Genomic DNA, 26,634 nt, shown 5'->3' with positions numbered 1-26,634 from the left:
GCTGCTGTCACAGACCCAGACCACAGGCATTTGCTACAAAAATCCACAGACTTTGAAACAGTAAAAACTGGCATTGCACTGTACTGGCACACTATAAGGTCAACATTTAAAAAAAAAAAACAAACCCATACAGGATCTTTTAAAGGAAGTTTGTAGCTCTGGCCAAGAGGGAAGGAAGACAGTATTTTTAGTGAAATTGCTCTCAATGGTGGTTAAGAGATCTAAGCATTTGCAGCAGCAGTCAATATTTTGCAAGAAGGTGAAACACTGAACATTTGTCTACAACTGAGTAACTTGTCCACTTTAAAGCCAGACTCAATTATGTAAGCCCATATTTCAGTTTACAATACTTTGTCTCTGTTAGATTGTTCCATTGCTGAATTAACAAAATCCAAGTAAAAGAGAAGTTGGAGTTTTGCAATTTATAGTTATGACACTGCCATCGTGTTGTGTGCATTAGCATTTGAAGATACAAACATCGCTGTGTTGCCATGAAAAGAAACATGAAGTTACTGTATCGACCTGAAATGACTTTTCCTACACTTAGAACTCATGAGCAATGACCTTTGTATTGAAGTGATTATCTTCTAGGAAGAACCTTCAAGCAAAAGTACATGCTTCTCATAGATTTGATAGTGATTATTTGTTGTTAGGCTATGCTTAATTAGATTTTCAAATTGTTTCTGTCACATATAATTCTATGTAACAGCTCCCTTTATCTTCGGCCTGTGTTACCAATATGCTTCACAAAAGTGCTTTAGTTTCCGTGAATAAACTTGGCATCTAACCTTTCAGTCCTGCAATGACTTGATGGCTTTATTCTTCTGTATTTCTCCACGAGTGCCTTTTCATCCTCACCATGAAGGCAAAACTTCACATGTTCGCATTCAGACCTTGCATAGCTCTTTGCCTACATAAATCCTTGTTCTTAACACCTTTTGCTGGCTTCTTGTTTTCTGTTTGTGCGTCTCTTAGGCTTATCTTCTAAGCACACCTATTGCACTCCCTTGTAATACCTTCTCATGTTATTCCTTAGGCTTGAAATTCTGTGCCTTTTATCATTCACACATATGTTTTAAGTGTATTTATTTCATTGAACATTTAAAAGTAACCCACCATAAACACATTAGGCGCTTTTCATCCGAGCTTATCTTACCGCACTGCATACTATATGCCTAAAATGTAGTTTGTGTCTAATTTAAAATTCAAGTACTGGAGGCAGAGATTCTGTCTCCTCCTTTACTACTTGTGCTACTGCAGAGTTCAGGGGCTGTAATGGATCCCTTTGTAGTAGGTGTTGTACACCCAGATCAAGAACAACAGCGTTCTGTGTAGGACACAGCTTGCACAGGGACTGGCTGGGAATAATAATTAAAACAACACTATTCCCTCTCTCAGTCAGCAGTTCCATGGATTTGCTGAAATTCTGCAGACTTTCTGATGAGGGCTATTTTCAAAGCAGAACAACACTTCTAACAAAGCGCTTGCTGTATGTTTCTGTTAAATGGGGAGGACACAGCATGCAGCAGAGAAACCACAGCGGTGTCAGCGCTGAAACAGGCACAAGTGCACTTAGGACTCTTTTTTTTTTTTTAAATTTCAAATTCTCCATTTTCTTCAGTTACATCATATTTGTCAAGTGATTTACACATCAACAGAGGAGGAAGCATGCACAAGGCTGAGAAGGTAGGTGAAATAAAGGCTTCTTAACAGGCAAGAGGAATTTCTGGAGAAACTAAAAAATATGTGCTGTTTGATGAAATGAAGTATTTCTTAACTCATGTGTCCTGATCAGCAGCTGAAGGAAATTAAGAACAGCTTGGAGAGACTTACAAAGATGAATAACATGTAATAAAACGGGCATATGTGCGACAGAATCAGAAGAAGACATCCATATAGCTGGTTGTCCTGAGTGCTTATATCCGTAACTAAGAGGATGGACCATCTGCAAAAAGGTCAAGTTTCAAACATACTACAATGCATCACTGACACTGAATTTCTATTGGAGGCTGTAATAGAATGAATACTGCGATATAATCAATTAAAGAAATGAGTACTTGCAGCTTTAGGGTTCAATACTGCATCTTCTTTCACAAAAAAATACCTCACAGAGATGTTACATGAGCATGGCCATATTAAAAATGTCCTAGAAAGATATGTAACTAGAGAGTGTAGATTTTTCATAATAATTTTAATATAAAACTTTTTTTTACAATTTTTATTAAAAGAATTTACTGAATTTACTAAATGTACTACTCAATGAATGTAATAAATAACAATTTATTAAAATCATACTAACTTGTCAGGGCGTCATGAAAAATGTTTTAATTTTCAAAATAATACCTAAACCGCAATTGAAAAACTAATTTGATAATTTACTGCTAAAAGTGCCGTGACAAAAGGTGAAGAAAATCTGCTTATTATTTCAAAAGATAAAACCTCTTCAACTTGCAACATGGCCCACAAGGAATGCTGATGTTGTTCATCGTCACGGACAAGAGTCTCTGAATTTTGAATGACTAGAGTCATATTTTTCACACTTCCAGATATTTAGAACAACTGAACACACGCATATGTACCCCTCTGCCACGCATGGTTTTGCTTAATGCTTCCCACTACACATGCAGAACTTGAATAGCAAAAAAAATTGCTATTTGAATAGCAAATAAAAATGAAGGACTAGGTGAGGGCCGCCTAAGTTCTGAAAATCATAACATCTTCTTTATTTCTCTTCAATTCTTTTCTTTAAATCCTTGTTTGGTGTGTTAGCTCTCTGTTGGTCAGTTAGTCCGATGTTGGCTCTGCTACTTGTGTGGTGGTTGCCGACACATCGACACGAAGCTACGCACTACTTCCACGCTGCCTCGCTTTGGGTCACTGTGAGCTCGAGGGAGAAGTTGCTTACATGGGAAGGCAACATCCAAAAAGAGTTTATGTGTTTCCAGCTTGGCTTTATTAGAGGGATGGCGGATCCACGCTTTCAGCCTGTGCTCCTGGTTAACTCCCACCCTTCAATGGAGTCTCTTCAGCCATGGAGTTACACTCAGCTGACAGTTTTGCTGTGTTTTTGGGGGAACAGTAATGCAAAGCACCACGTAGGTTTGGGAAAACAGCAGAGCTTTATTCCCATTACAGAATCCACCTTTTTAAAGAAATAAAAGCTCTCGCTGTTTTCAAATCGTGGTGCTGGAAGCTGAACTGTGAGCTCAAGATTCGAAAAGTAACAGCACGCTTCTCAGCTGGCGACCTTCCCTGAACAGATTGAAGGGGAATCCATGAAGGATGCTTTGTGTCCCGCACGCATTCAACCCATCTCACACACGCGCTGCCGCGGTGTACTTCCCGAACTGTTTTTATGTTTGCAAGAACCCTCGCTTGCAGCATTTTCGCAGACTCGCGAGGCGAGCTGCCTGACCACATGACGCCCGGCTCTACGCTCAGCCTCCCACCCCACCAGTGACGAGGAGGCTCCCCCAACCCACAGGAATTTTAACCGCAGGCTGGGCTGACCGCGCTTGGGGCCGCAGCGGGGGGTGCCCGGCCGTGCCTTGGGGCGGCCCGAGGGGCCCCGTTGGCAGCCCGGCGGAAGGAGCGGGCCCGCCGGGAGCGGACCAGGCCCCGCCGGGAGCGGACCAGGCCCCGCCGGGAGCGGACCAGGCCCCGCCGCGCGCCGACCAGGCCCCGCCGCGCGCCTCCGCCGCACTTAGGGGCGGCGACCGTTGAGCGGCCGGCCGCGCGAGCGCGGGCTGACGCGCAGGCGCGGGGCAGCAGCGCGCGCGCGCGCGCGCGCCGTCTCCCAGGGTACGGCGCGTCCGCGTCCCGTCGTTCCTCGCGGGCCGTTGCGTCCCCTCTGACCCGGGCTCGGTGCTCCACCATCCGGGCTCTCGGCGCCACACGGGGAAGATGGCTGCGCTGGTCCCTGCCGAGTGGATAAAGAACTGGGAGAAAGGAGGCAAAAACGAGTTGTGAGTGCGGGGCGTTGGGGCGGGGAGGCGGAGGGGCGCTGCAGGCCGCCGGCCCGCGGGAGGGAGCGGGGGCTTGGGCCTCGACGGCCGAAGGAGGCTGGGGCGGGGGGTGGGGGCGGCGGCGAAGAGGTGGGAGCGGGCGGGGAGGACGTCGCTCGGGGCTGCGTCCTTGCTGCTGGGGCTTAGGGACGAACCTCTGGTCGGGCGGAGGGCCCAGGCCGCTTCCCTATCCGGCTCGGCCTCCATTGTCGGTTGTTAGCGACCTCCGCCGAAACTCGTCCCCCGTAGCCGGGCCTAGCTCTCCTGGCGCCCGTTGCCCGCGCCCCGAGCGCCCTCTTCCTGCCTCTGGGTCGGGTTTGTCGGGTGTCGGGCTCCTCTTTAGCCGGCCCCCCCCGGGGTAATACGGAGCCTGCAGCGGTCTCGTTTCGCTGGCTTCACGATGTTGGCCTTTCTGGCAGAGGTCTCGGCTCCCGTTCCCCCCTTTTTACCTATTCCGAGGGGACTAGCGCTGTATTCTTTGATTCAGGATCAGGTAGTCATTCCTTTTTATCGTGCAAGGTAATCTTTGTATGCTGAGGGGTCTGGTTGCAGCTCCCCAAATCAATCAGGGCCTTCTGTGTATCTGTTTTAAGTAATCTTGACAGGTTCACTAACTGTGCTGCGTGCTGTGTTGTAGGAGTACATCTGTTCAGGGGGTTCCTCACCAGTTTGTCTTTCATGTTACGATGTCATCTTGGATAAGGATGTCCTGTGTAGTAATTATATGTTTTTAAATGCCCTTATTTTAATTATCCTGTACACTTCTGGTTTTTGTTATAATTAAAAAATCCTATAGTTTCAAATTGGGGGATCACTTTGAGAAATGCCTCTTGATATTCTCTCTTTTTGTTATTTTTCTTTTGTTCATCTGCTTTAAAAGGTTGTGCAGCTATGGTAATGATCTTCCCTGTACGTGAAGGAAAAGGTAGTGGGGTAGAGAAGAGAGGGCATAGAAGCTTCCTGCCCAAAACACTGTTCTCCACAGACCCTCCATTTTGTAGTGAAGAGGCCCCCCTTTATAGCCGTGTCACTTTTGGCTTTGAGTTGTGCTAGAACCATTGTAACATTAGTATGTAAGTGTGTTTGGATGTGCATGATACAAGGCTAATGAAAATGTCTTCTGTACCCGCATTTCCAACAATAATAAACATGTTCAGGAGCCTCCAAACAATGCTGAGGTTTGCATTATGTTTTTAATCTGCTTAAGATTTTATGGCAATAGCTGAATTTGCATCCAGAATGGCAATATTATACAATAAACACACTTTTTAATGAACTTCAGTGTTTAGAAACTTCTGTATGAATAACAAAGAATAAAATGTATAAATGAATAGTGATACCTTTACAAAAATGCACAAATGACAATAATAAACCACATTTCCTGTTTATACATGACATTACATACGTGGAGCTGCGCTTGGTAGCTTTTCTGTAAAGGTCGTTAACATATGATTATGATTTTTTTAACTTACCCTGCTATGATCACTGAGATTGTGTGGAGTTTGCATGAGGACAGAAATTTCGTAGTTGATCATATAATGGCAACTACATTTTTTTTTAATTTGAATTCCCCAACCTTTTAACTGTGTAAGAGCCAAGTTACCTTAGCTTTTGGCCATGGTAGAACCTTTTTTTGATTCTCCCCTCTCCCTAGAGCAGTACTTCTTAACCATGATGGGAAGAAAGTGTTAATCTGCTGTGGGACCAAAATAAAAGGACAGGCTAGATTTCTGTATTTGTGGCATTTACACTTCATTTGGAATCCTGCTTATATGCAGTTCCAGGCATGATTTGAAGAGTAGTTTGCAAAAGAGGCCATACATTTTAAAAGAAATGTGATTGTGTCTGGATAGCAGTTGTCAGTTTTTGCAGTGATAGTTTTATAGGCATGTGGAATATGCATCAACTTACTTTCTAGGAGAAAAGAATGTATCTGTAGCCAATATCTAGAGAACTTTTTAGGAAACTTGACTTTTTGGGGGAAACTTTGTGTTTCTTTTTCCAAAACTTCTTATCCCTTCTTTTACTGGAGGAAAATAAAATTATAATGCTATTTTTCAAAAATGAAACACAAGAAATATTTTAAAACATTATTTAAAGGGAAATAAATTTAATGATACTTATTATTTTTATGGAATTATTTATTTTATACAAATATGCCCAGAAATGTAAATTAGGTCGAGGCCTAAGTCTAGGCCAGAATTTTTCAAAGTTAAGGCAATACATTTTATTGATAAACAAGTTAGAAAAGTGGGGAGTGGAAGGATACTGCAAAAGGACAAAACTGACATTTCCAGCAAATACAGAATTTGCAAAAATTTTTGAAGGTAGTGGTTTTTTTTTTTTTTGTCTCTATGGTAGCTTGGTCTAATAAAGCCTGTGCATGAAGTCAGAGAACATTCACTCTTGTATGGAGGAGTTTGTTTTGTTTTTAAACAAATGGTGGGCTTATTCACAGGGAGACAAATACCAACTTTGTTGAAAAGTGAGGATTACAGGAAAGAACCCCGCATAATTAGCAGAAAGAAAAGATTAGGTCTTGTAGAAAAAAATATTTATTTGCTGGAGCATGAAATGGCTTACACGATCTGACTAGATCAGCCTGAGATAGTATTTTGGCAGTTTCTAGTTACCTAAGTGAAATGTTTTGAGGGAATATGAAATTCTGTAGAGAGAAGTAATTGATTTGTTTTTATTTGGCATTTCAACTTCTTGCTGTGATGAGTAATGGATACCCAAGATGATCCCTGTATGTTTCCTTATGTTTTCTTTCTGAGCGGCATGGTGCTGTTCTGGCTGTCCTTGAAAATGTACAGGATTTGTAATATTGCTGTAGTCTGTGGGAGGTGCTGTTATTGGGGCTTACCCGATTTTTTAATTGCATTTTACATGCATTATGTAGTTTTATCTTTGGATGAGGGGATGTAGGTTTTAGTAGAGTGGAGAAGTCGTCCGTTGTAAGCTTGCGGCGATGAACTGCAAGATGGGAGTAACAGAATTTTCAAATGAGCTCTTAACAGCCAGTTTGGATCTGTTTAACTGAAAAGTCGACCTGACAAATTTCCGTTGTCCTGGGCGTTGTTTAAGTGGGAAAGTGTTGTGTGGCTTTTTTCTGAGTTGATTAATCGTACTAATATTGACATTTTTATTCTGGTTTTAATTTTTATTTTATTTATGATGTGCTCAGTTGCGACTAGATGAGCTAATCTCAGTTTAGTACTAGCAGGGAGGGCTTGAGCCCTGTGTTCATCCGCCAGGGCACTCTCTACTCTGGTGCTTGTCTGCCCCCCGGTAAGCTGCTTCCACTTGCAAAGTTGGCGGAAGGCTTGTTTCTGACCAGTTTTCTGCCAGGCTTGTCAGTTTATGTAACGGATTTAACTGACACGAGGGCTAGAGCTCTGTGGCCAAGAAAGGAAGAAGTGTCGGTGAATATGTCCATTTCTGCAGCAACCAGCTGTTAAATCGGCTCAGCTGTACTGCCTGGCAGCACCTTCCGGAAAGGCATCCTCCTCTGGGGACAGAGTGCCTGTGTGAAAGACACAAGCACAATTATTAAGTTGGATTCAAGGAGTAATACCAACATCTTCTTTTCTGCTACCAAAATTTTCCCAGGTAGACTTTCACAAAAATAACTTACTTTTTTTCCTTCCATTTTAATAATTCTGGGGGTTTTAATTACAAATATAAAGCAAGTTGTTTTACAGACTGATCTTAAATAGGGCTTCTTGTTACATCGATTCACAGATTTGTGTCTTCAAGTAGTGTGAAGTTGATGGTACTATTTTGGCATTGCTGGAAAGGGAATTGGAAGAGGTTAAAACTTTTATTATTCAGTCCAAGCAGACAAGGTTGTTGCTCAGGTAACCTGGTTGATGATATCACCTTATGACATAGGGGTCAAAGTGTGTATCTCAGTAGGTAATTTTTTTGAATCAGATGTTTCACTTGGTTGTTACTTGTACATAGAGCTTAGAAATGAGTGCCTATAAGGTAACTTCTTTACGGAGTAGTAATTAAAATTTATGAAAAGCTGACTTGGATCAAATTGGTACACCCTTTGGGGACAGCTGGGGAAAACCTCCTGTTGCTTCTTCAAAAAAAAAGTGCACTTTTCATTCGTGAAAAATAAAATAAATTACCTACTCCCCTATTGAGCTGTCTCTGTTCTGGTTATTTCCAAATATAGTACATTCTCTTCGATAGCATTTAGAATGTCTTAGCCATACCGTTGCTTTTTGCTGAGCTTGCATATTTCTGCTGATTACATTCTATGTGAAACTGCCCATTTCCCAGTTGTCTTTAAAGGTGCATATACCTTGTATTTGCTAATTATAATCCTTTGATTGCTGGAACACCTGTTTAGTCATAGAGAGGTAATAATCTCTGTAGGATGCAAATAGAATGAATAATGTATTGCTACAGAATCCTTTTTTACTGTTTATTTTTCATGATAAACCTCTGTAATAATTGCACATACCTGCCTTATTTGTGAACATGCTTAAAAATCGCTCCCACAGGAGACTGTAGTCTTGCCATCTCATGTAGGCATACGATGTAGCTCTGATACTGTCTGCAGTTTCTGCATGTGAAAGACTTTCTGATGAAAAATACGTGAAACTTTTGGTTGAAAATCTGCAAGTGTAAAGGAAGTTAAGGTAGTCATTGGTGTCTGTTAAAATATAGGTAAATCACTACCTTTTTTTTTTTTTTAAACACTGTTGCTTTTAGATGTGAAACTGCTTTTGAAGCCTTGTGGTGGGATGACAGTAGTAGTAGAGGAGAGGGAAATTCCTTGTAGCTTAGAAGCATGTCCATTTCTAAGCAGTCAGTGTAGTAGAGAAGCCTGCTCCTTGCACATCTGTTTTATAACACACAGAACTATTATTTCACAGAACAGTCTGTAGAGTATTTAGTGTACTTTTTACATATACTGATGTGATTGAGTGGCCCTCAGGAGTGACTAAAGACAATGTAACATGCCAGGTCTTTGCGTCCTGTAGTGGATTCTTAGTGACTAGAGCAGGTAAAATTCTGTCTTACTGTTGAGAAAACATTGCATCAGGAAATCATGCACATAGTTTAATGTTAAAAATTTTTTACAGGCCACAGTTTGAAAACAATCATAGTCATAATATTTATGAGAAGCATTTCCTCATCGGTTAACAACAGTAGGTTAATGCTAGCGCTTCCATGCAAATTGCCTAGTGGTTCACTTCTCTGTGTGTGAGCACATGTAGTGTTAGGAAGAATATTTCTTTTTCAGTATATGATATATATATGAGATCTCTTGAGAGTCTTGTATTGGTTTACTGTGTAACTTGTGTGAAGTAGTGTTTACGCTATGAAAATTAAAATTCAGTCAGCCATTTAAACTGCCCAAATTTAAAGTTTTTTTAGCCAGAAAAAAAAGCGCCCCAAAACATTTGATTTGGTATGCTAATATCTAACTATTTTATGTTTTTTCTTTTTTATTTCTTTTATTTCAGTGTGCAACTATGTCGCACTCTCAGTGAAAACAAAAGCCATGATAATATGGGTTTCAGAGGTAAGTTGGTGGTTTTTTGGTTGTTTTTCATTAAATGAAAAAATGCCTGGAAACAGTTGACCATGGTACCGCTGCATGTATCTGCTTGGAACATTAACGCTGATCGTTAATGCCTGCCAAAGGCGAATACTACAAATAGTAAGGCAATACACGCACAGAGCTAGGTTTGTCTTCAGACGCCCAGGTGAGAGATTTCTTGGAGAGTAGTAGGTGGTGTGCGGTAGTCCAGTATTTGGTCTGTGCTGTAGAAGATGGCATTCCATTTTTCAAACTCAACATACAACTGGATTTTATTCTGAAAGTTAAACACATGAGCACTAACGTATGCAGGTGTGATTGTGTACTGCAGAAAGTAATTTTTACAACCGTACCCGAGTAACAGACTTTTTCTTCTTTGTTGGTGAAAGACACTGCTGTCTTTAAGTTTTAAATTTGCACTTTAAGGAATCCTTGGTGTTTAAAGAAAAATTAAATTTTTGTTTGCTTTGCAGAATCTGTTGGAAGAAAAGTTTCTATGTTACAAATGTGCTGCGCTGTATAGCTGGTGTTTTGGGCTCTTGCTAAAGTAGTCATAATGGGCAATTGTAATAGCAGAAAAGATAAACCAAGACGTTTCAATATTAATTATAAGTAATATTATTAAGTAAGAAGCACTTGTTGTTCAACAAAGCAAAACCGCTATTCCCAAAGTTTTTGAAGAAAAGCCACCAAATGTTCTCTGTTCTAGACAGAGGTTGACAATTTCTATATGCTGTTTTCTTTTTCTTTGTCCTTGCTGTCAGGATCTAAAAGATCCAGTGGGAGTGACTAGATAAATACATGCAGTGGCTATACTGGAGGAATTAATAGACAGTAGAAATATTTGAAGTCCTTCTGGTGATGGAAAAGCCCCTGAAAATACAGATACTCAGGAGTGAGGTGCAGAGATGCTGGCTGCTAAGAATTTGTTAGAGTCCATGTGACGTGGATCCAGTTCTGAAAACTGCCCTGGCATTTGCATTTCTGCGGTTTAGTTCCAGAAAGAGGTTTATTGAAGTCCAGTGTGCCACAAGCTTATAGAGACGGCTCAGATTTGGCGGTGTACCCCTGTAACAAATTCTCCACAATGTGGGGAGCCACCTGAAGAGGCGTGTCTGAGGCTACGCTTGTGGCTGGTTTGGGTTCATCATAAATTGTTAAATTGGGTGCTGCACCAAACTGTCCTCTTGAATTGGCCTTCCAAGTAGTAGAGTCATGTTTTACATAGAATTGGTGGCTAAACCAATCCTGCTATGTTAAAGTCTTTAGCAATTACTGTTCTTTGCCAAAAGCTCTGTGATAGGTAAAATTAACCTGTCCATTTAAAAAAAAAAAACAAACAAAAAACAAAAAAAAAAAAAACCAAAAACCCCACCCACAACCAAGAAACAAAAAACCTCCTTTTAATGCAGCTACAGTGGTCTGCAGTCACCAAGTTGAGTGCTTGATTTAAGTCATTAAGATCTGTAACTTGTATGCCCATGGCAAATACTGTTTATTGAGCAAACTGCATGGTACAAGCACAAGGTGTGAGCGTGGGGTTTCATTATTTTTCCTATACTAAAAATTATAGCAACATTTTGTCGTATGAGTTAAGAACAATTCCATAGAAGTTTACCGTAGCTGTTTTTGCAACCACCATGTTTAACATTGCAAGGGTTTTCTTGAATGCAATACCTCTGTTTAGTGTTTCAGCTTAATATAAGCTTTTGTAAAACAGCGTTCTCCAGTTGTGGGTGCCTTTCCTTAAAAAAAAAAAAAAATACCCCCCCCCCCCCTTGTTAAGCATTTTTTCTCCAATTAAATTTTACTTTGTCCTAGAGAGTTTTGTGAAAGCGTATCTGTGATGAGATATGATTAAGAAAAAGTACTAGAATATTTTCTATGTGTTTCCAAATTTATTTGTATTACGTATGGTATGATACCTATATGAATTACAAGTTAAAGGTGTTTTTGTTAAACCAACTGCAAGACTCAGGTTATGTGCAGGACTGTAGTTTTTCATCCCACTTTACTGTTATTCCATAAACTCTCTAGGAAAAGTGGATCATCTCTTACTATCTATCTGCTTGTGTGAAGTCTTAGATACTGATCTCAAATTTAATCTGTCAGCAGTAATGAAGTAATCCCCTTCGTTGGTAAGAGAAGCATATCCTCTCTACTTAACAGGGTGTCTGAAGGCTACAGCATTATTGTGAACATTGCCTTAAAAGTTAGACCAAGGACTACCTAATGTGTTCCTTAATCATCTGTTTTCTTTCAACAGATATCCAGCAGGCTTTGTATGAGCTTGCATACCACGTTGTCAGAGGAAACTTAAAGCACGACCAAGCTTCTAACGTTCTTGGTGATGTCATAGTAAGTATAGATTTGTAATCATAGCACACTTACTAAACTTTCAGTTTGTTATAGAAGTCTGAATGAAAATCAGGCAGGGTAATACTCAACAGGCTTCTCTAAAATGTCGTTCATGTCAAGTCCTTTTTCTTCATCTGTGTGCACTTGCAATATACGTAGCCTGTCGGGTTTTGTTTTTTCCCTTGCTTTTTGTGGTGAGGAATAGCTATATTTATTTGAGCATGAATTAAAAATTAAATCATTTTTTAAGGGCATATGAAGACTGAAATTTTTAATTAATGCTAAAAACAGAATTCACTTGCTTATGCAGCATGTCTGTAATGCCACCTACTGGTTTTTATGATTTACATCTTTCTTACAGTGTAACAATGTGCGTGTCTGCCATTTTACCATTGAGATGTCTAAGTCCCAGGACTGCCTTTAAAATAATGCATTAGACTTATTTTTATTTGGAAAAGGTTTCTCTTAAAATGCTTTGAATAAATAGAGAGAGTAGGAAAAAGAGTATTTTCTTCTAAACCTCTAAGGTTATGAAATGTTGGTGTAACTGAAAACAAACCCAAACAAACAACAAAAAAACCCACAAAAAACCTGAAAAAATGAATTTAAAAACATCTTCTAAAACTGAGTTCTTATTCCCTGAAAGTTCTTAGATTGCTGTTTTGACATGTATAGAACATTAAGAAAAAATACTTTTGCAGTAATCTCTTCTAGGATAACTGTTTTAGGTTTTTAAACTTCTGCATTGAGTCTGAGAGAAGTCAAGTCTGAACTGCACCTTGCTTTGGGGTAGCTTGTGGTAACGTTTGAGCTTTAGTTACTGTAGGAAATTTGTTTGGTGCCTGAGAAAGTGTAGTTCACTGTACGGCCTGGTGCTGCTCTTCAGACGGGGAGTTCCATTGTGCTAGAGAAACGGAGGGAGTAACCAGAGGGTTTTGTCCCTGGCCACTAGATACTCTTAAGTTACATTAACATGTTATTTCATTACAGGTCAATAATTGGTACAGCAGTTAGGTTAGATATTCTTCAGTAATTTATCTTCTTCATTATTAATTTATCTGAATGATTACTTGTTGTTAATACAGTTAGTAATAATCTGCATTATTAAGTAATCTGAACTGTATGATGAAATATTGTTTTATGTAATGGGATAAGAATTTTTTAAGTGAACATATTGGAGCTTCTGTAATCACTAAGTATGATCCTTTTTCCTTTTCAGGAATTTCGGGAAGACATGCCTTCCATCCTAGCTGATGTATTCTGCATATTAGGTAAGCTGGGTTCCCTTCCTTTCAGCATTGTGACAGATTTGGAGAAATACATGCTTTGTGCATTTGCTTGTTGGCTTCTTCAGGAAATTTCGTTGAATTTGTAAAGCATGACTTCTCTTTACAGAATAGGTGTTGGTTCTTTCTCAGTGTATCTGCACTTGTTGTTAATATCTTTTTATTCTGTGTTGTTCTGTTACAGTTTCCAGAAGTTATACTTTTAAAGACAGTGGAAGTTGATCTGCCAAGAATAGTTAAAGGAGCTAGCTTGTAAGAATGTTGGATGTTAGCTAATGGAATCAGTCATTTAGTGTTCTTATCATTCGTACAAGTATTTTAAATAAAAGTTGACTTACTGGTGGGTAGATCTTCTGTTCTTGGAATGTGTTTTGTAAATATTTTTATCTGTATGGTCACTCTTAGTGACATGGAGCTTGTACTAATTGTCCAGAAATCTAAAGGCAAACAACATCGTTTGCCAAGTTACTATCTGCCAACTGAGCAGGCTTTAAAGACGTGTACTTCTCGTTCTGGTAATAACTTCTGGATTTTTATGTTGTAATGTTGATCCAAAGCTGTTTCTCTCATATTTTTAGAATTTTTATCCTGTATACTTTTTTACACATCATAGTTTTAACTGCTTGCAGTTTTTGTTTTGTTTTATGTATCTATGTAATTTCAACAAATTCTTTTGACAGTCTGCTCATCACGGACCCTGGTTGTTTTTTTTATACTGCAGGAGTGTGGCATCTTCTGTGCTGTGGCTGCCTGCGTACATGAGGCACCTCATTAAGTTTGCATGTGCAGCCTGGGTTCTGTAACATCCAAATGATGAATTTTGACTTTGTTTTATTCATAGTTTCATGCTGTGTCCTTGTATCAGCTTTTTGTGATGAGTATTTTTATAATGCAGTATTACGTTGATATCCTTTTGTTTTTTAAACTGGGTTAGAAAACAGATTTGTTGCTTCTTGAACTACTTGAATAACTGAAATTTGTGTATCTGCCTTTTTTTTTCTTCTTCTGCCACTCCTTCCCTTCAAATTATTGAAGGATAATGCTGTGTACCCGCTACTAGAAGAGAAATAGTACGGCTAAGGACCTAGCTTTCAAAGTTGACAATTTCTTGCTTGTTTTTAGTGAGTTTCCTCTAACGCTTTTTCCCTCTAACCAGTGCTTGCTACTATCAGGATTTTTTTTTTTCCCTAATGTCATCATCTTATAGTTAATGTGTTTCACTATATGAGAATTTTATTTTATCCACTCATCCACATTCCCTGGACTAATTTTTTTCCTGCAGATTCTTCTTTGGCTGAAGGACTTGGCTGCTAGGGTCCAGACTGAGCTGGCAAGTCTGTTGCCTCCAGTGCCACGCTGCTACGTCACTGGTTTTCAGTCTGTTTTGGGGCTTCTTTCTCAGATTTTTGTTGATTTCTTCTCTGTGGGTCTAGTTTTAATGTGGGTATGTGTGGGGTGGTTTTTTTAATTCTTCTTTTTGGTAATGTCTACCTTGCATTCTTTTATTCAGTTTTCCACTCCTTTTGAGCTCCTTGCTTCCTGTAACGCTATGCTTTTTTTTAAACTGCTTTAGACAAGTGTGCTTCCTGGGCCATTGTTTTGTGGCCTCTCTTCCCACAGGAGTGAATTTATGAATTGCATTCAGTAGCTGACAGTGCGAACGAAAAGAATGGAAATACGGAATCGTAGCTGGTAAAAGACTGCAGACCAGGCAGTGAACGGTAGTTACTCTGAAGACACGGGGAAAGAGACTAGAACATTGCGTTAAGGCTAGGACCACCCGCTTCTGAAAAGATTTGTATTTCTCTTCTTTTGTGCTTATTATTGAGTCTTAATGCTAGCCACAAACCTTATTGCAACGGAGAGAAGGGTGAGAAAAATGGTGGCGTCCCTCTGGTTTCTGTTCTACCTTTTCATGAGATTTGTGGATGTGTGAGAATTGTCATCAAAATATATGCCAGGCAGCTATCATGTTACAAACGAGCTGCTTTGCATTGTGTTATCATTAGCATTTATTGGAATAGTTATACAAAGGAGAAACTCTTATAAATTCCACAAGTAATGATTTCTTTTGTCATTTTTCTTTTCTTTTTATCATCCTTTATACTAGATATTGAAACAAGTTGTTTAGAAGAAAAAAGTAAGAGGGATCATTTTACCCAACTGGTATTAGCCTGTTTGGTAAGTTGCACTTAAAGTCTCTTGGTAAAAGTATATGCCAAAACCTGACAAGAAAAAGCAGGGAGTTTTGAAGCTGGTTTGTTGTTTTGGGGGCGGGTTTGGATTTGATTTGGTTTGTTTATTTGAGGAAAAGACTGTTAGAATGTTTTAACAAATTCCCGAATAATTTAAAAATGCGTCTTCACATGTTATGGTGGAGTAATATAGTATAGTTGTCCCTTGAATTCTTTAAAGAGTTTTGAGAGAACTTAAATTTCCCTCCCCTGTCAGTTCAATGGAAATTTTGCTTCTGAAATACGTTTTGAACTGGACCACTGTGCAATCTCCTCTATTTGAAAGTGGTGTTCCTAATCATTTGGAATAAATCTTGATTTGTAGGAAAATACAGCATATGGACATAAGGCTTTTCTCCCTGAATATGGGAGACTGGGTATAACCTTTGTAAATACACAGTTCTTAGTAATAATATCCCTAGATGCTGTGCAATGTGTACTATGTAACCAGCAGTTAGGCTCTAGGCCTTGTTTCTTCAAGGTGCTCTTGTATATAAAAATCTACCACTGTTAAATTCAGTTTCAGTTGAATTTAGTAAAAAACACGGAAGTTTTGTCCACTTCTGTGTTCGAAGCAGAATGCATTTGATACCACGGTGTATTATGAGATTTGTACTTTTTTTTTTTTGTAGGCAGAATGCATATGTAGCCTAAAGTGATAATGAGATGGTTTTGTAATTGACTAATCTGATGTATGTTTTTGGTGTGTTTTAGTACCTTGTGTCTGACACTGTCCTAAAGGAGCGCTTAGATCCAGAGACACTGGAGTCGTTAGGACTTATCAAGCAGTCTCAACAGTTCAATCAGAAATCTGTTAAAATAAAGACAAAACTATTGTAAGTTGTTTGGGGGAGTGGGTGGGGAGAGGCAATGGTAATTAGTCTGTAGCAATGTTTTCTAACATTGTATTTTAATAAAATACTCAGTTTTCATTAGGAAATGCGTTTTGTTACACTTTAACTTGTCATTGACAAAAAATGTTGTTAGCCCTCAGTTTCGAAACTCTTGAGAAATGGAAAATCTTTTTTTCATGTCAGCTGTTGCTATGCCTTTTGCTAACATTATTCCAAATGTGCAGATTAAATACTTAATATTTAATTGTATTTGTGAAAAATGTGAACTTAGAGTATAAGAAAATTAGTTGTTGTTGTTGTATCAGTTAAGCATAGGCATTTGTTTTCATAAATAAGTGTGGTTATGTTAGTTTTGGCATCACAGGATATGTTTTTGTGGGTATATGTTTGCTTTTTGTCTCTGCACCCAATGTTTCAATCTCAAAGAACACCACTTGAAACTAGAACAGGTCGTTAAGCACGGACTGTTACAGAGCTGTTCTCCAGAGTAGTGTGTAAGAGCAAGCTTTACTGCTAGGTGTAAGCATAGTCTTGCTTTTCAATGGCCTGCATTTGAAATAACAGAAGAGCTGGATTTGTTTGGAGAACACTTGCTACCTTGCAGGTATTCATTGTACTGCATCCTGTAATTTTTGTAATAGCTCAGTTAAATTACAAATTCTTAATAATGTGTCCAAAACTAACATTCTGTGTAACAAATTTAATATTGATAAGAGCATAAATAAGCTTCACTGTGGACATGTGTTACACAATAGTGTTTAATTTCTGTTTATTTGCAGTTATAAGCAACAGAAGTTTAACTTGTTAAGAGAGGAGAATGAAGGTTATGCAAAGCTCATTGCGGAACTGGGTCAAGACTTATCTGGAAATATCACTAGTGACCTAATCCTTGAAAATATCAAATCTTTAATAGGTAAGGAATTTGTTGAAGGAATATGGGCACTGGTTTTCCTACATGGTCTTATGACTGCAGAGAGTGACTACAGACTACTGTTTGAGATAGTCTGTGGATCAAATAATGTCATGCAGGCGTGTAGCGTGATAGTAACACATATTGGTAGATCACCTTGGATAGAATTATGACACTTGGAAGTTCCTGTTTCTGTGGCAAAATTAATTTAGGGAATGTTGCGTAGTTAAGCTTAGATACTGAATTTATGGTACAGCCTCAAATACACATGCTGTGATTTTTGATTCATTTCAGCATATTTTTTGAGGATGTGCTTGTCATCTCTTAGCAGGCAGATTGGAGCATAACAAAGTAATGCTTTTTATTATTTTAAGGTACTCAGTTCAACGCATGAATATTCTTTTAGTCTTAAAGAAGTTGAACAAGTGATTCCTTATGAAGAGAAATGAGAAGTAGTAAATGTTCTTTCGTTATCTAGTTCTGGTTGTGATTTGTCCATGTTTCCAAGTTGAGTCTTGGTGAGAGTGTCTCAGTCAAAGTGCAGAATACATTAAAACCAGGAAATATCTGTAATTTGCCATGTTTTACCCTTCCTTTTTGAATAAAGAATTTTATACAATATATTGATGTTTGCCCCAGTGCCTATTTCACGTCGTGCCAGTGCAATGATGGTCAAAAGACTACGCTACTGTTTTATAAAAGATAATTTTTCATCTATCGCAGAATTTTGCCTGAGACTGTCAAATCCCTATAATAATACTGGTGGTTTTGTAGGAGAGCTAGAGACGAGGATGGTTTTGCTAGTTATTACAGTAAAAAATACACACTCATTTTGAGGAATTTTATAGCTGTTTTCCTGTCTTCTGGAATTTTAGGAATTGCAAATAGCTTTTCTATAAATTGTCAATTATTTTAAAGTACTGACTTCCAGTAGGACCAGGTGTAGTGGAAAAGGCTTTTGGGAAGGAAAGACTGATGCAATTATATATCTGCGTAGTGCATATGCCTGGTTGAAACTTCTCATGGCACCATGAAGAAAATAGTCTAGATGTGGATTCTTTTGGTATAAGTAGTATTTCTATCTTGACTGTGTCTCCTGGAGTGTTAGTGGGAAAGTTGATATAGTAAAATGCAGGTATGATTACAACATTGGCTTAAGCTGATCTGTATCCTTGCTCTTGCTCCCCTCAAAATAAACAAACTGTTCTCCCTAATGCTAGCAGTAGTAATAGATTGACAGACAGTACAACTGGGTGGATCAGGGTCTAGCTCAAACCAGAACAATTTTTGGGGTTTAAAATAATTTCTAGCTGGCTGATTAGTGTGACTGCATGGATATGTGTGCCAGCACAAGGGGAGAGGAAGCAGCCCATGCCTTTTGCTGGCACTGTGGTATTAGCGAGGTTGGGTTTTTACTTAATAAATGTTTGCCTTAAGATGGTAATTTCTAGTTTTACTGTAGTCTGAACTGGAAGTCCTCTTTAGTATCTTTGCTTAGTTCAACATAAGTCAAAAGGATCGATGATGTATTTACAGATGATAAAGATTATTTTGCCGGAGATAAATCCAGGCTCAATTTTAACTGAGAAGAATTAACTTTGAAAACTAATGCATTTGTGGTTTAATAACAGAAAGAAGATGAAAAGTAGCAATGCTAAGCCTTTCTACTCTGTTCTTCTCCACCAGGATGTTTTAACCTTGATCCGAACAGAGTTTTGGATATTATCCTAGAAGTCTACGAGTGCAGGCCTGAGTACGATGACTTCTTTGTACCACTGATAGAATCTTACATGTACATGTGTGAACCTCAAACTCTATGCCATATCCTTGGGTTCAAATTCAAGTTTTATCAGGTAATGTATTTCCATTCTTACTTTTTGGTTTTGGTGGTTGGCTGTCCTCAGTGTTGAACTGCAGTCAGTAATAAGAGATTTTTGCTGCAGATTTTTTTTTTTTACCTAGAAATTGATTTCTGAGATGTAAAATTCCAGTATTAAAAGCAATAATTTCATTATTTGAGTGGAAGTCTGTAGTGCATTTTAGAAGAGAATGCTTAGCATTCTCCAAGACAGACAGCTGAAAACGATCTTGATGCTTCCATTTGAACTTGTATAGTTATATAAGGACTGACGTTAGCGAAGAGATTCTACCTTATAAACAAAAGACTTATCCCCAAGAGTGAAGGGCATGTTTGCAAGGGAGTTGATACTTGATAAAATACTCAAGTTTTAGATGTGTGTTTAGGAATTGCGTACAAGCATGTAAGGTGTGAAGATAATCAATGTTTTTGTTTCTGAAAATTCTGATTGGGTATTGCAGTTGAGTCTAGTGGCTTTAGAGTAATGGTGGTTAAATAACATGGTAACAAGAAAACTGTGGCTTAATGTGTTTCATCAACTTTGAGTATTTTCTTTTCTGTTTCGTGACCTGCAGCGGTTTTTTTGGTTTTTTCCTTGAATTTGCAATCTTGTCCTTTTTTTAGGATCCAAGTGGTGAGACACCTTCCTCCTTATACAGAGTTGCTGCTGTCCTTCTGCAACATAATCTCATAGATTTGGAAGATCTTTATGTTCATGTAAGTGACAGTGCTGCTCTGTCAAATGTCAAAAGTAAGAAAATTTTAAAAAAGCGAGCCAGGTGGTTTACCCTATTCCTAAAGCTTCAGATTAAGGACATACTGTGTAATACCTATAAATGTACATATTTTCTATCTTTTAAAATTTCCAACACTTCCTAACGCTGCAGATGAACACACACTGAAATATGGATGCTGATACACTTTCTTTGAATTATCTGTGTAGCGCCCTCCAGATTGTTTACCTCCTGCATGAATAGGAGATAGGAGTTAAATGCCTGAATATGCCTTAAATGCCTGAGTAACCTTCCTTAAGAACTAGACCCTCTGAGTGTTTTGCTCTACAAGATCAATTTCTGAAAAAAGTGGTAGGACAATCAGCTCTTAAGTCTTGTACAGTGCAACAGTAGGATTTTTTTTAATGTTACTTATCACTGGCGTCTCATTCCATCCCCAAGAATTCTGACTATGTGTTAGGTTGAAAGAGGAAAATGGAGTTATGTGTTCAGATTTAGTCAGAGATTTATCCTCTCCAGTCTGACAGTCTTATCAACCAGCCAACATACCCGTTTGGCAGATGGTAAACAAAATGTTACAGATATCGAACAATTTTACATTATACACCAACTCTTAATTTCAGAATATCCACAGATATTTTAAGACTCTCAACTCTTCCACTGAAATCAAGGAAATAAGCCCTAGTTACAGCTATGGAAACTTTGGAATGTAGTCCTGCCATTATTTGCGTGGCAGTTAATAGCATTAGTCACAATCTGGTGTGTCAATAACTGTCTTTGGCTTCTTAGGAGTATTTTGGCTAAACGTGTCAGGTGGAGCAAGGGTAGGAGGGTATGTCTCAGATAGTGTGGGGGGAGGAATGCAGGAGAGTAATGAGAGTTCATTAAGGTATGTTTGTACGCTTACAAAACAAATGCTCAGACTCAGAAGTACAGTGGCTTGTGCAATCTCAACTCAGACCGGTACAGGTACGGGCATGTTTTGTGACAGGCTCGTGGCTAGAATGGTCCCTGCGTTCATTTATACTGTTCATCTTCTTCATGTTGATTCTCAGTCTCACTTTTAATCTACCTTCATTCCAGGATCTCTTTGCCAGTCTCTCTGTCTGTCTTTGCACGTTTGGGATGGCATTTTTTTTCCTCTTTTCAGTTCATGCTTAATTTAACTTGCTATGGGAGTTTCAAGAAAATAATTAGCGTGTAGGTGTGGAGTCTTAAGGGGTATATATTGTGCAGCTCCTATACAATAGCAGCTGTCAGGGTTATCGTTCATATCAAGAATGTTCTCCCCCCTGTACCCTCCCTTCCCCTTCCAAGCCTGTAAGAAGAACTGTTTTCTATTTGTGTGTGTACACACACACAGCCGTGTATAATATGGATTGCAGCCTGAAGGTATGATTTACCCCTTGAAATTCTGCGCTAGGTGTTTCTTTGTGAATCTTTAGTAGGTCATGTGTGTCTTCGCATGAGAAAAATGTAGCTTTTTAAACATTTTACCTTTCCAAGTGGGATTCTTTCTTCCCTAAATTTCTATGAAATGGAGGAATTCTACTATCCTTTTTTCTGAAGAAGGTGGTGCTTAATCTTTCTTCTACTGTCAGCTGGGAGGAGAAAAAAACAGTATAAATCTTTCAGTGTTAAAAACAGTAGAAGACAAGATTACTGTATCAAAGAGGTCATGACTCTACTTATTTGCAGTTAAATTTTGAGCATGATTTTAGGAATCAAATTGAAGTTTGGCTTTGTGGGAAGAAGAGCATTTCTTCTGTCTCACAGCTTGACCTTTTAATTTTCAAGTGCAGGATTATCTTCCCCACCCTGATTGTTCTTAAGTACAGGACTGTGCTGAGGTTTTGTAGTAGCTATCTCTTAATGTGAGATGGTTTTTAAGGAACAAATGTTACATGTTTAATGCACATTACTGATAACCAGGAAATTTGGTAAGCTTTACATGGTATCCCTTTAAAATAAAGTGCAATCAAAACATGTGTCTAAGTAGGTTACCTGGTTTTCCTTGGTGATGACTTTTTTTTCATTTCGATAAGCAAGTGCAAATTTGTGCTTTTGAATATTCACTTTGTTTTAAGGCACTGAATTTTGTAAATGTGAATAAAATCAAGTATGTGCGTAATTGTCACCGTGTAACTACAGCTGAATGGTAAATCGGAGAGGGGAAGGGGAATTTGCACCACTAGTGGCTGTGAGGAAGTAGAACAGTGTTGTTTCTCACGAGTCCTTGATTTCGGAATACTTCTTTATTGGGATGGTGGTAGCAAGGAAAAGAATCTCCTAGGGAGTAAGTTTAGTTGATCAGTGACAAGGAAGGACAAACGTCTGCTTCAAGCTCAAGTGATCAAAAGTAGCAGTAGGTCACTTTAAGATACAATGTTTGTTTGTTTGTTTTTTTAGCTTCTTCCAGGGGATAATACTATTATTGAGGAACACAAGCGAGAGATAGTGGAAGCTAAGCAAATTGTCAGAAAACTTACAATGGTTGTCTTATCCTCTGAAAAGACCGAGGAAAAGGAGAAGGAAAAAGAAAAAGAGGAGGAGAAAACTGAAAAGGTGTGTGTGTGAATAGTTCTCTTTCCAAGAAAATAATTTTAAATTATTTTAAACTGAACATAATAATTGTTATGAAAACCTTTTTATATTTATGTGAAACATACAGGTACGTGGAAGGCTGGTCTCTGTCCTGTGATTGCTCTTCGGTTATACTGAATGGGCAAAACTGCATGGTTTGGGGGTTGTTCTGGTTTTCTCTAGGTCTAATGTTCTCGGTTCAATGGCTAGTTAATTTCTTTCTTCCTTTTTGTTGTGTCAGCGCCACGAAGTATGTCCCAGCATTCATATACTTCACAGTCTAACAGCTGTGTTTTCTGGGACCTCTGACAGTATAATCCTAGTTGATTTCTTAAAAATAAGGATGTTAGTAAGAGTTCATTCCTTATTTCTCTCAATCAAGAATTGCAAGAGAAATTAAGAGACTTTTAAATCCAGAACAACACACAACGCAAAAAGATTCTTAAATGCTTGCATTGTTCTTGAAATGTCATGTAAAGGAATAAGCTGCAGTAGATCGTGACATTTTGAAAAGTACATGATCAGACATATGTCAGACAACTTTGTAAACTTCTGTTTTGAACTTTATTTTTAACTTTTTTCTATGATTCAGATGTTAGCTTCTATGTGGACTGGTTTATTATTGCTTTTGAAGTGTGTTTATTGTCTAAATGTCTAGCTGAGTTTTATTTTACATGCTTTTTTATGACGTAGTTGAAATACTCGGGTGTTTTTCTAGCTGTGCATTACAGCTGCATACTGCTTAAGGAGAAATACTAAGATGACTTTCTGAATACACTTTTTCATTAGTTGTTTGTTATCTTGCAGCCTCCTGATAATCAAAAGCTTGGTTTATTGGAAGCTTTATTAAAAATTGGTGATTGGCAGCATGCACAAAGTATTATGGATCAGATGCCTCCGTTTTATGCTACTTCACACAAGTCTATTGCAATTGCCCTTTGCCAGCTCGTACACGTGACGATTGAACCTCTGTACCGCAGGTAAAGTGAAAAGTAGAATCCTGTTGCTACGTGGGGGAAAACTACTATTTCTTTATAAGCATGAATTCACTAATAAGCCTAACTGTATTGATATGTCTCTAAAATTTTCCCTTCTGGTTTATGTGAAATGCTGCACATCTTATTTTTCAGAGTTGGTGTACCTAAAGGAGCTAAAGGGTCACCAATTTCTTCTTTGCCAAACAAGAGGGCACCAAAACAAGCAGACAGCTTCGAGGACTTGAGAAAGGAAGTGTTCAACATGCTTTGTTACCTTGGTCCTCATCTCTCCCATGATCCCATTTTATTTGCAAAAGTGGTGCGCCTTGGAAAAGCATTTATGAAAGAGGTTGGTATGACGGAACAGCTTGTCCAAACTTGAAAAATACCAGTTCATCTGATGTAAAAAAAAAAAATTAAAAAAAAAAAAAATCAAGTCCTACTAATTGTGTGTATATTCAAATACTGAAACATAAAATTTCTTTGACTAAGGACGAATTTGGAGAATCTTACTTTAATTCTTGATCCTCTTCATGATCAATAAACGTTTTTATGAACAACTTGAGGCACTTCAGGTTTATAACCAAGAACACCTAGTGATAACTGCTTTCTCATTATGGTCCTTATCTTTTAAAACATTATCTGTCTATGGATTTTTTTTAAAAAAATAAGGACATATGATACTATCTGCATGGAAGCTTTTACATTATTAGAGTGACAGTGTAGACAATGGGGAACAACAACATGATACACATCCAGTACGTAAAATAGTACTTTCTACTCCATCTGTTAGGTTACCTGGAAAGTGTTGGATGTCGCATCTTCTTAATTAGTGGGGTGTCCCCCTGTTCTGCCAGTTAAAATGCTGCTGTTCTTGAGCTTGTGTCAGTGACAAATCTCTGGATGCCACTAAGGATGAGTTCCGTGTTGAAAACACCCTATAAAGCCTTAAGTTGCCAACTTGAGAAATAAAATGGCCTCTTGAGATTTGTTGTTGTCTTTTGACCATGACTTTACCATATATATATTGAAAGATCGGTTGTATAACCTGCTTTAAAAGGCTGCAAGTTGCATTTATATTCTGAACTCAACGATTGAGGATTTTAAAAAGCAGCTCAGAGAAACTTCGGAATTCATAGTTTTTAATGATTATTAAAACAAAGGCAAAAAACCCCCTCAAACTTAAAAATCACTATTTTTGTTACCTAGCTTTTAATTTTAACTTGTAACTGAAAGTTGGAGAGGTTGGTTGACCTAAACAGTATTGGAGGGGAGATTTTTCAGTTTATAACTTTTTTTGTTAAAAGTAGTTTTATTTCAACTACAACTAACAAATATTGGAATGTTCAAAATTGATCTACCACCTGAGGGGAAGCTTTCATGTCCAGCAGTACTTGAAGATGCAGAGCTAAGAACACAGATAATTCTTGGGATCGATGGTATTTCTGTCTAACTTGACAGACTTTTGTTCAGAGCATTTGCTCTCATCGGTTCTAAGATGGAGCGATAGGGTGACAGAAGCTACACCAGGTTTGGGTTCTGAGTAGCCCTGGTAATAAAATCATGGTAACTTCAATCATTTCTGTCTTCCCCTACTCCCATATTTTTGTAGGAGGTATAATTTCTCAGCATCTTCTCATACAGAAGGATAAGGTTTCCCAATAGTTAATGCACTTGAGTTACAGCATGCTTATTTCTTACTTGCCTGTGAGAAGATTTATATTTGAGTGATACGCTGTGTTGCACTGACAATGCAGTTAATTTGGAAATTATCATTCCAAGGGAGTAATTAATTTTACTGCTGTCAGCAGACTGTTAGGACTCCTCTGTAATTAAGTTCAGTCACCGAAGGTTTGTGAGAAAGCCCTTATTTCTTTGTTGGTATGTACGGTAGAATGGTGATTGCTTGGTTATAGGAATCTCTCATGTAGTTTTACTGTAAATATATGATTATAATAGTTTAATGTGTTTCTGACAAGAATGAGCAACATTTTAGCTATTTGCTTTAGGTCGGAACTGTGAAGAAATTCGTCAGTGACAGAGTGGTTAAGGTAACATAGGGAAAGTTATTCTTAATGCGCTATTGCCATCAGCATGTTCTAGTTATGAAACTACATTTAACACACAGTAGAAATACCTGTAACTGGAGGTGATTTGACTGCGAGTTAACCCCTACAGTAGTTTAAAAGTTAGGCTACTAACATTGCACTGCAGCTTTCGTGCTCAAGTGTACCTTTAAAATAATTGTGCACTTACTGGTGTGATAGCTTAATATGCTTTTCGTGGCGAGTGGAACAAGAAGAGAGAGAAGAAAGTAATGTAAATAATAAAACCCTCTGAAGCTTTTAGTCTTTATTTTAAGAAGAAAGATGGGGAAAATAATCTATGGCTGTTGATAATTGGGTTGAAAGTCCTGGGGTTTTTTTAGGTAGAGGGTGAATGCTTAGGGCATTTTTTTTCCTCTCCAGTAAGAATATTCAGTATTTCATATATAATAGTAAGTTTCCTTGATATTTTAGTTATTATCTCTCTTCGAACAAAAGTGTGCAAAGCCCCTGTATGGGTAAGCCATGCATTTCATCGATACGTTTGCATTTCTGTTCAAAAATATTTTAATGGTGACAGATCTGGAAAATTAAACATTTACGAGGCATGTGGCCCTTCAGGTTTATGCTTTTGCTGAGGTAGCCTTCTTTTGAAACCGTAACTGTAGATAATTAATGTAACAATTAACTTAATTGTCTTTGTTACAGTTTCAGTCTGATGGAAGCAAACAAGAAGATAAAGAGAAAATGGTGAGTTTCTTTTGCAGGAAGGTGTTTTTATGCGAGATTGTAATTGAGACCAAATGTTTAATAACTGAACAGCTCTTCTTTCTTTGTAGAGTTTTGTGCTTTAACAAGTGTACGTTATAGACTTCTCTTGATTTTTATAGACAAGTTTGAGCCGGTCACAGGGGTGTCTTCTGTACTCTTGTCCTTTTTTCTTTTTTTTCATTCTCTTTCGTTTAATAGTACAATGGCTAATTTTTCTTTATTGGCTAATTTATTTCTTTCTAAATTTTCTAATTTTTTGAGTTATCAAGATGGGTCACAATGAAACCCAAGTGTCCAGTTGAGATCTAACTTAGAAAAACAAGGGGGATTTTTTGTGTGGTTGGTTGGTGTTTTTTTTTTTTTTTAAATCAGCCAGCAAGTTTTCAATGCGAAGTTTGTGCAGTTTTCATTATTACTTTCATTATTCTTTATTGCTCCTGTTTCTCTCTTGTCATGA

At 38.2% G+C, this 26,634-nt stretch overlaps 1 protein-coding gene across 1 annotated transcript in view; it reads left to right on the top strand.

The window, feature by feature from the left end:
• The first annotated feature begins 3,882 nt into the window (after positions 1-3,882).
• THOC2 (THO complex subunit 2) overlaps positions 3,883-26,634 on the top strand; it is a 51,551-nt gene continuing 28,799 nt past the window's right edge. The window contains exons 1-13 of the mRNA XM_086470442.1: positions 3,883-3,965; positions 9,491-9,549; positions 11,834-11,925; positions 13,145-13,196; positions 15,322-15,392; positions 16,160-16,281; positions 17,079-17,212; positions 18,896-19,062; positions 19,692-19,784; positions 22,211-22,366; positions 23,192-23,364; positions 23,515-23,710; positions 26,115-26,156. Of these exons, the coding sequence (XP_086326568.1) occupies positions 3,904-3,965; positions 9,491-9,549; positions 11,834-11,925; positions 13,145-13,196; positions 15,322-15,392; positions 16,160-16,281; positions 17,079-17,212; positions 18,896-19,062; positions 19,692-19,784; positions 22,211-22,366; positions 23,192-23,364; positions 23,515-23,710; positions 26,115-26,156 (1,419 nt within the window). The 5' untranslated portion in view covers positions 3,883-3,903. The remainder of the gene's footprint in view (positions 3,966-9,490; positions 9,550-11,833; positions 11,926-13,144; positions 13,197-15,321; positions 15,393-16,159; positions 16,282-17,078; positions 17,213-18,895; positions 19,063-19,691; positions 19,785-22,210; positions 22,367-23,191; positions 23,365-23,514; positions 23,711-26,114; positions 26,157-26,634) is intronic.

The sequence above is a fragment of the Leptosomus discolor genome, chromosome 9 (assembly GCF_034619465.1).
Source record: "Leptosomus discolor isolate bLepDis1 chromosome 9, bLepDis1.hap2, whole genome shotgun sequence".
Taxonomy (NCBI): domain Eukaryota; kingdom Metazoa; phylum Chordata; class Aves; order Leptosomiformes; family Leptosomidae; genus Leptosomus; species Leptosomus discolor.
The sequence above is the reverse complement of the archived record's forward strand: the minus strand, read 5'-3'. Positions and strand labels throughout refer to the sequence as shown.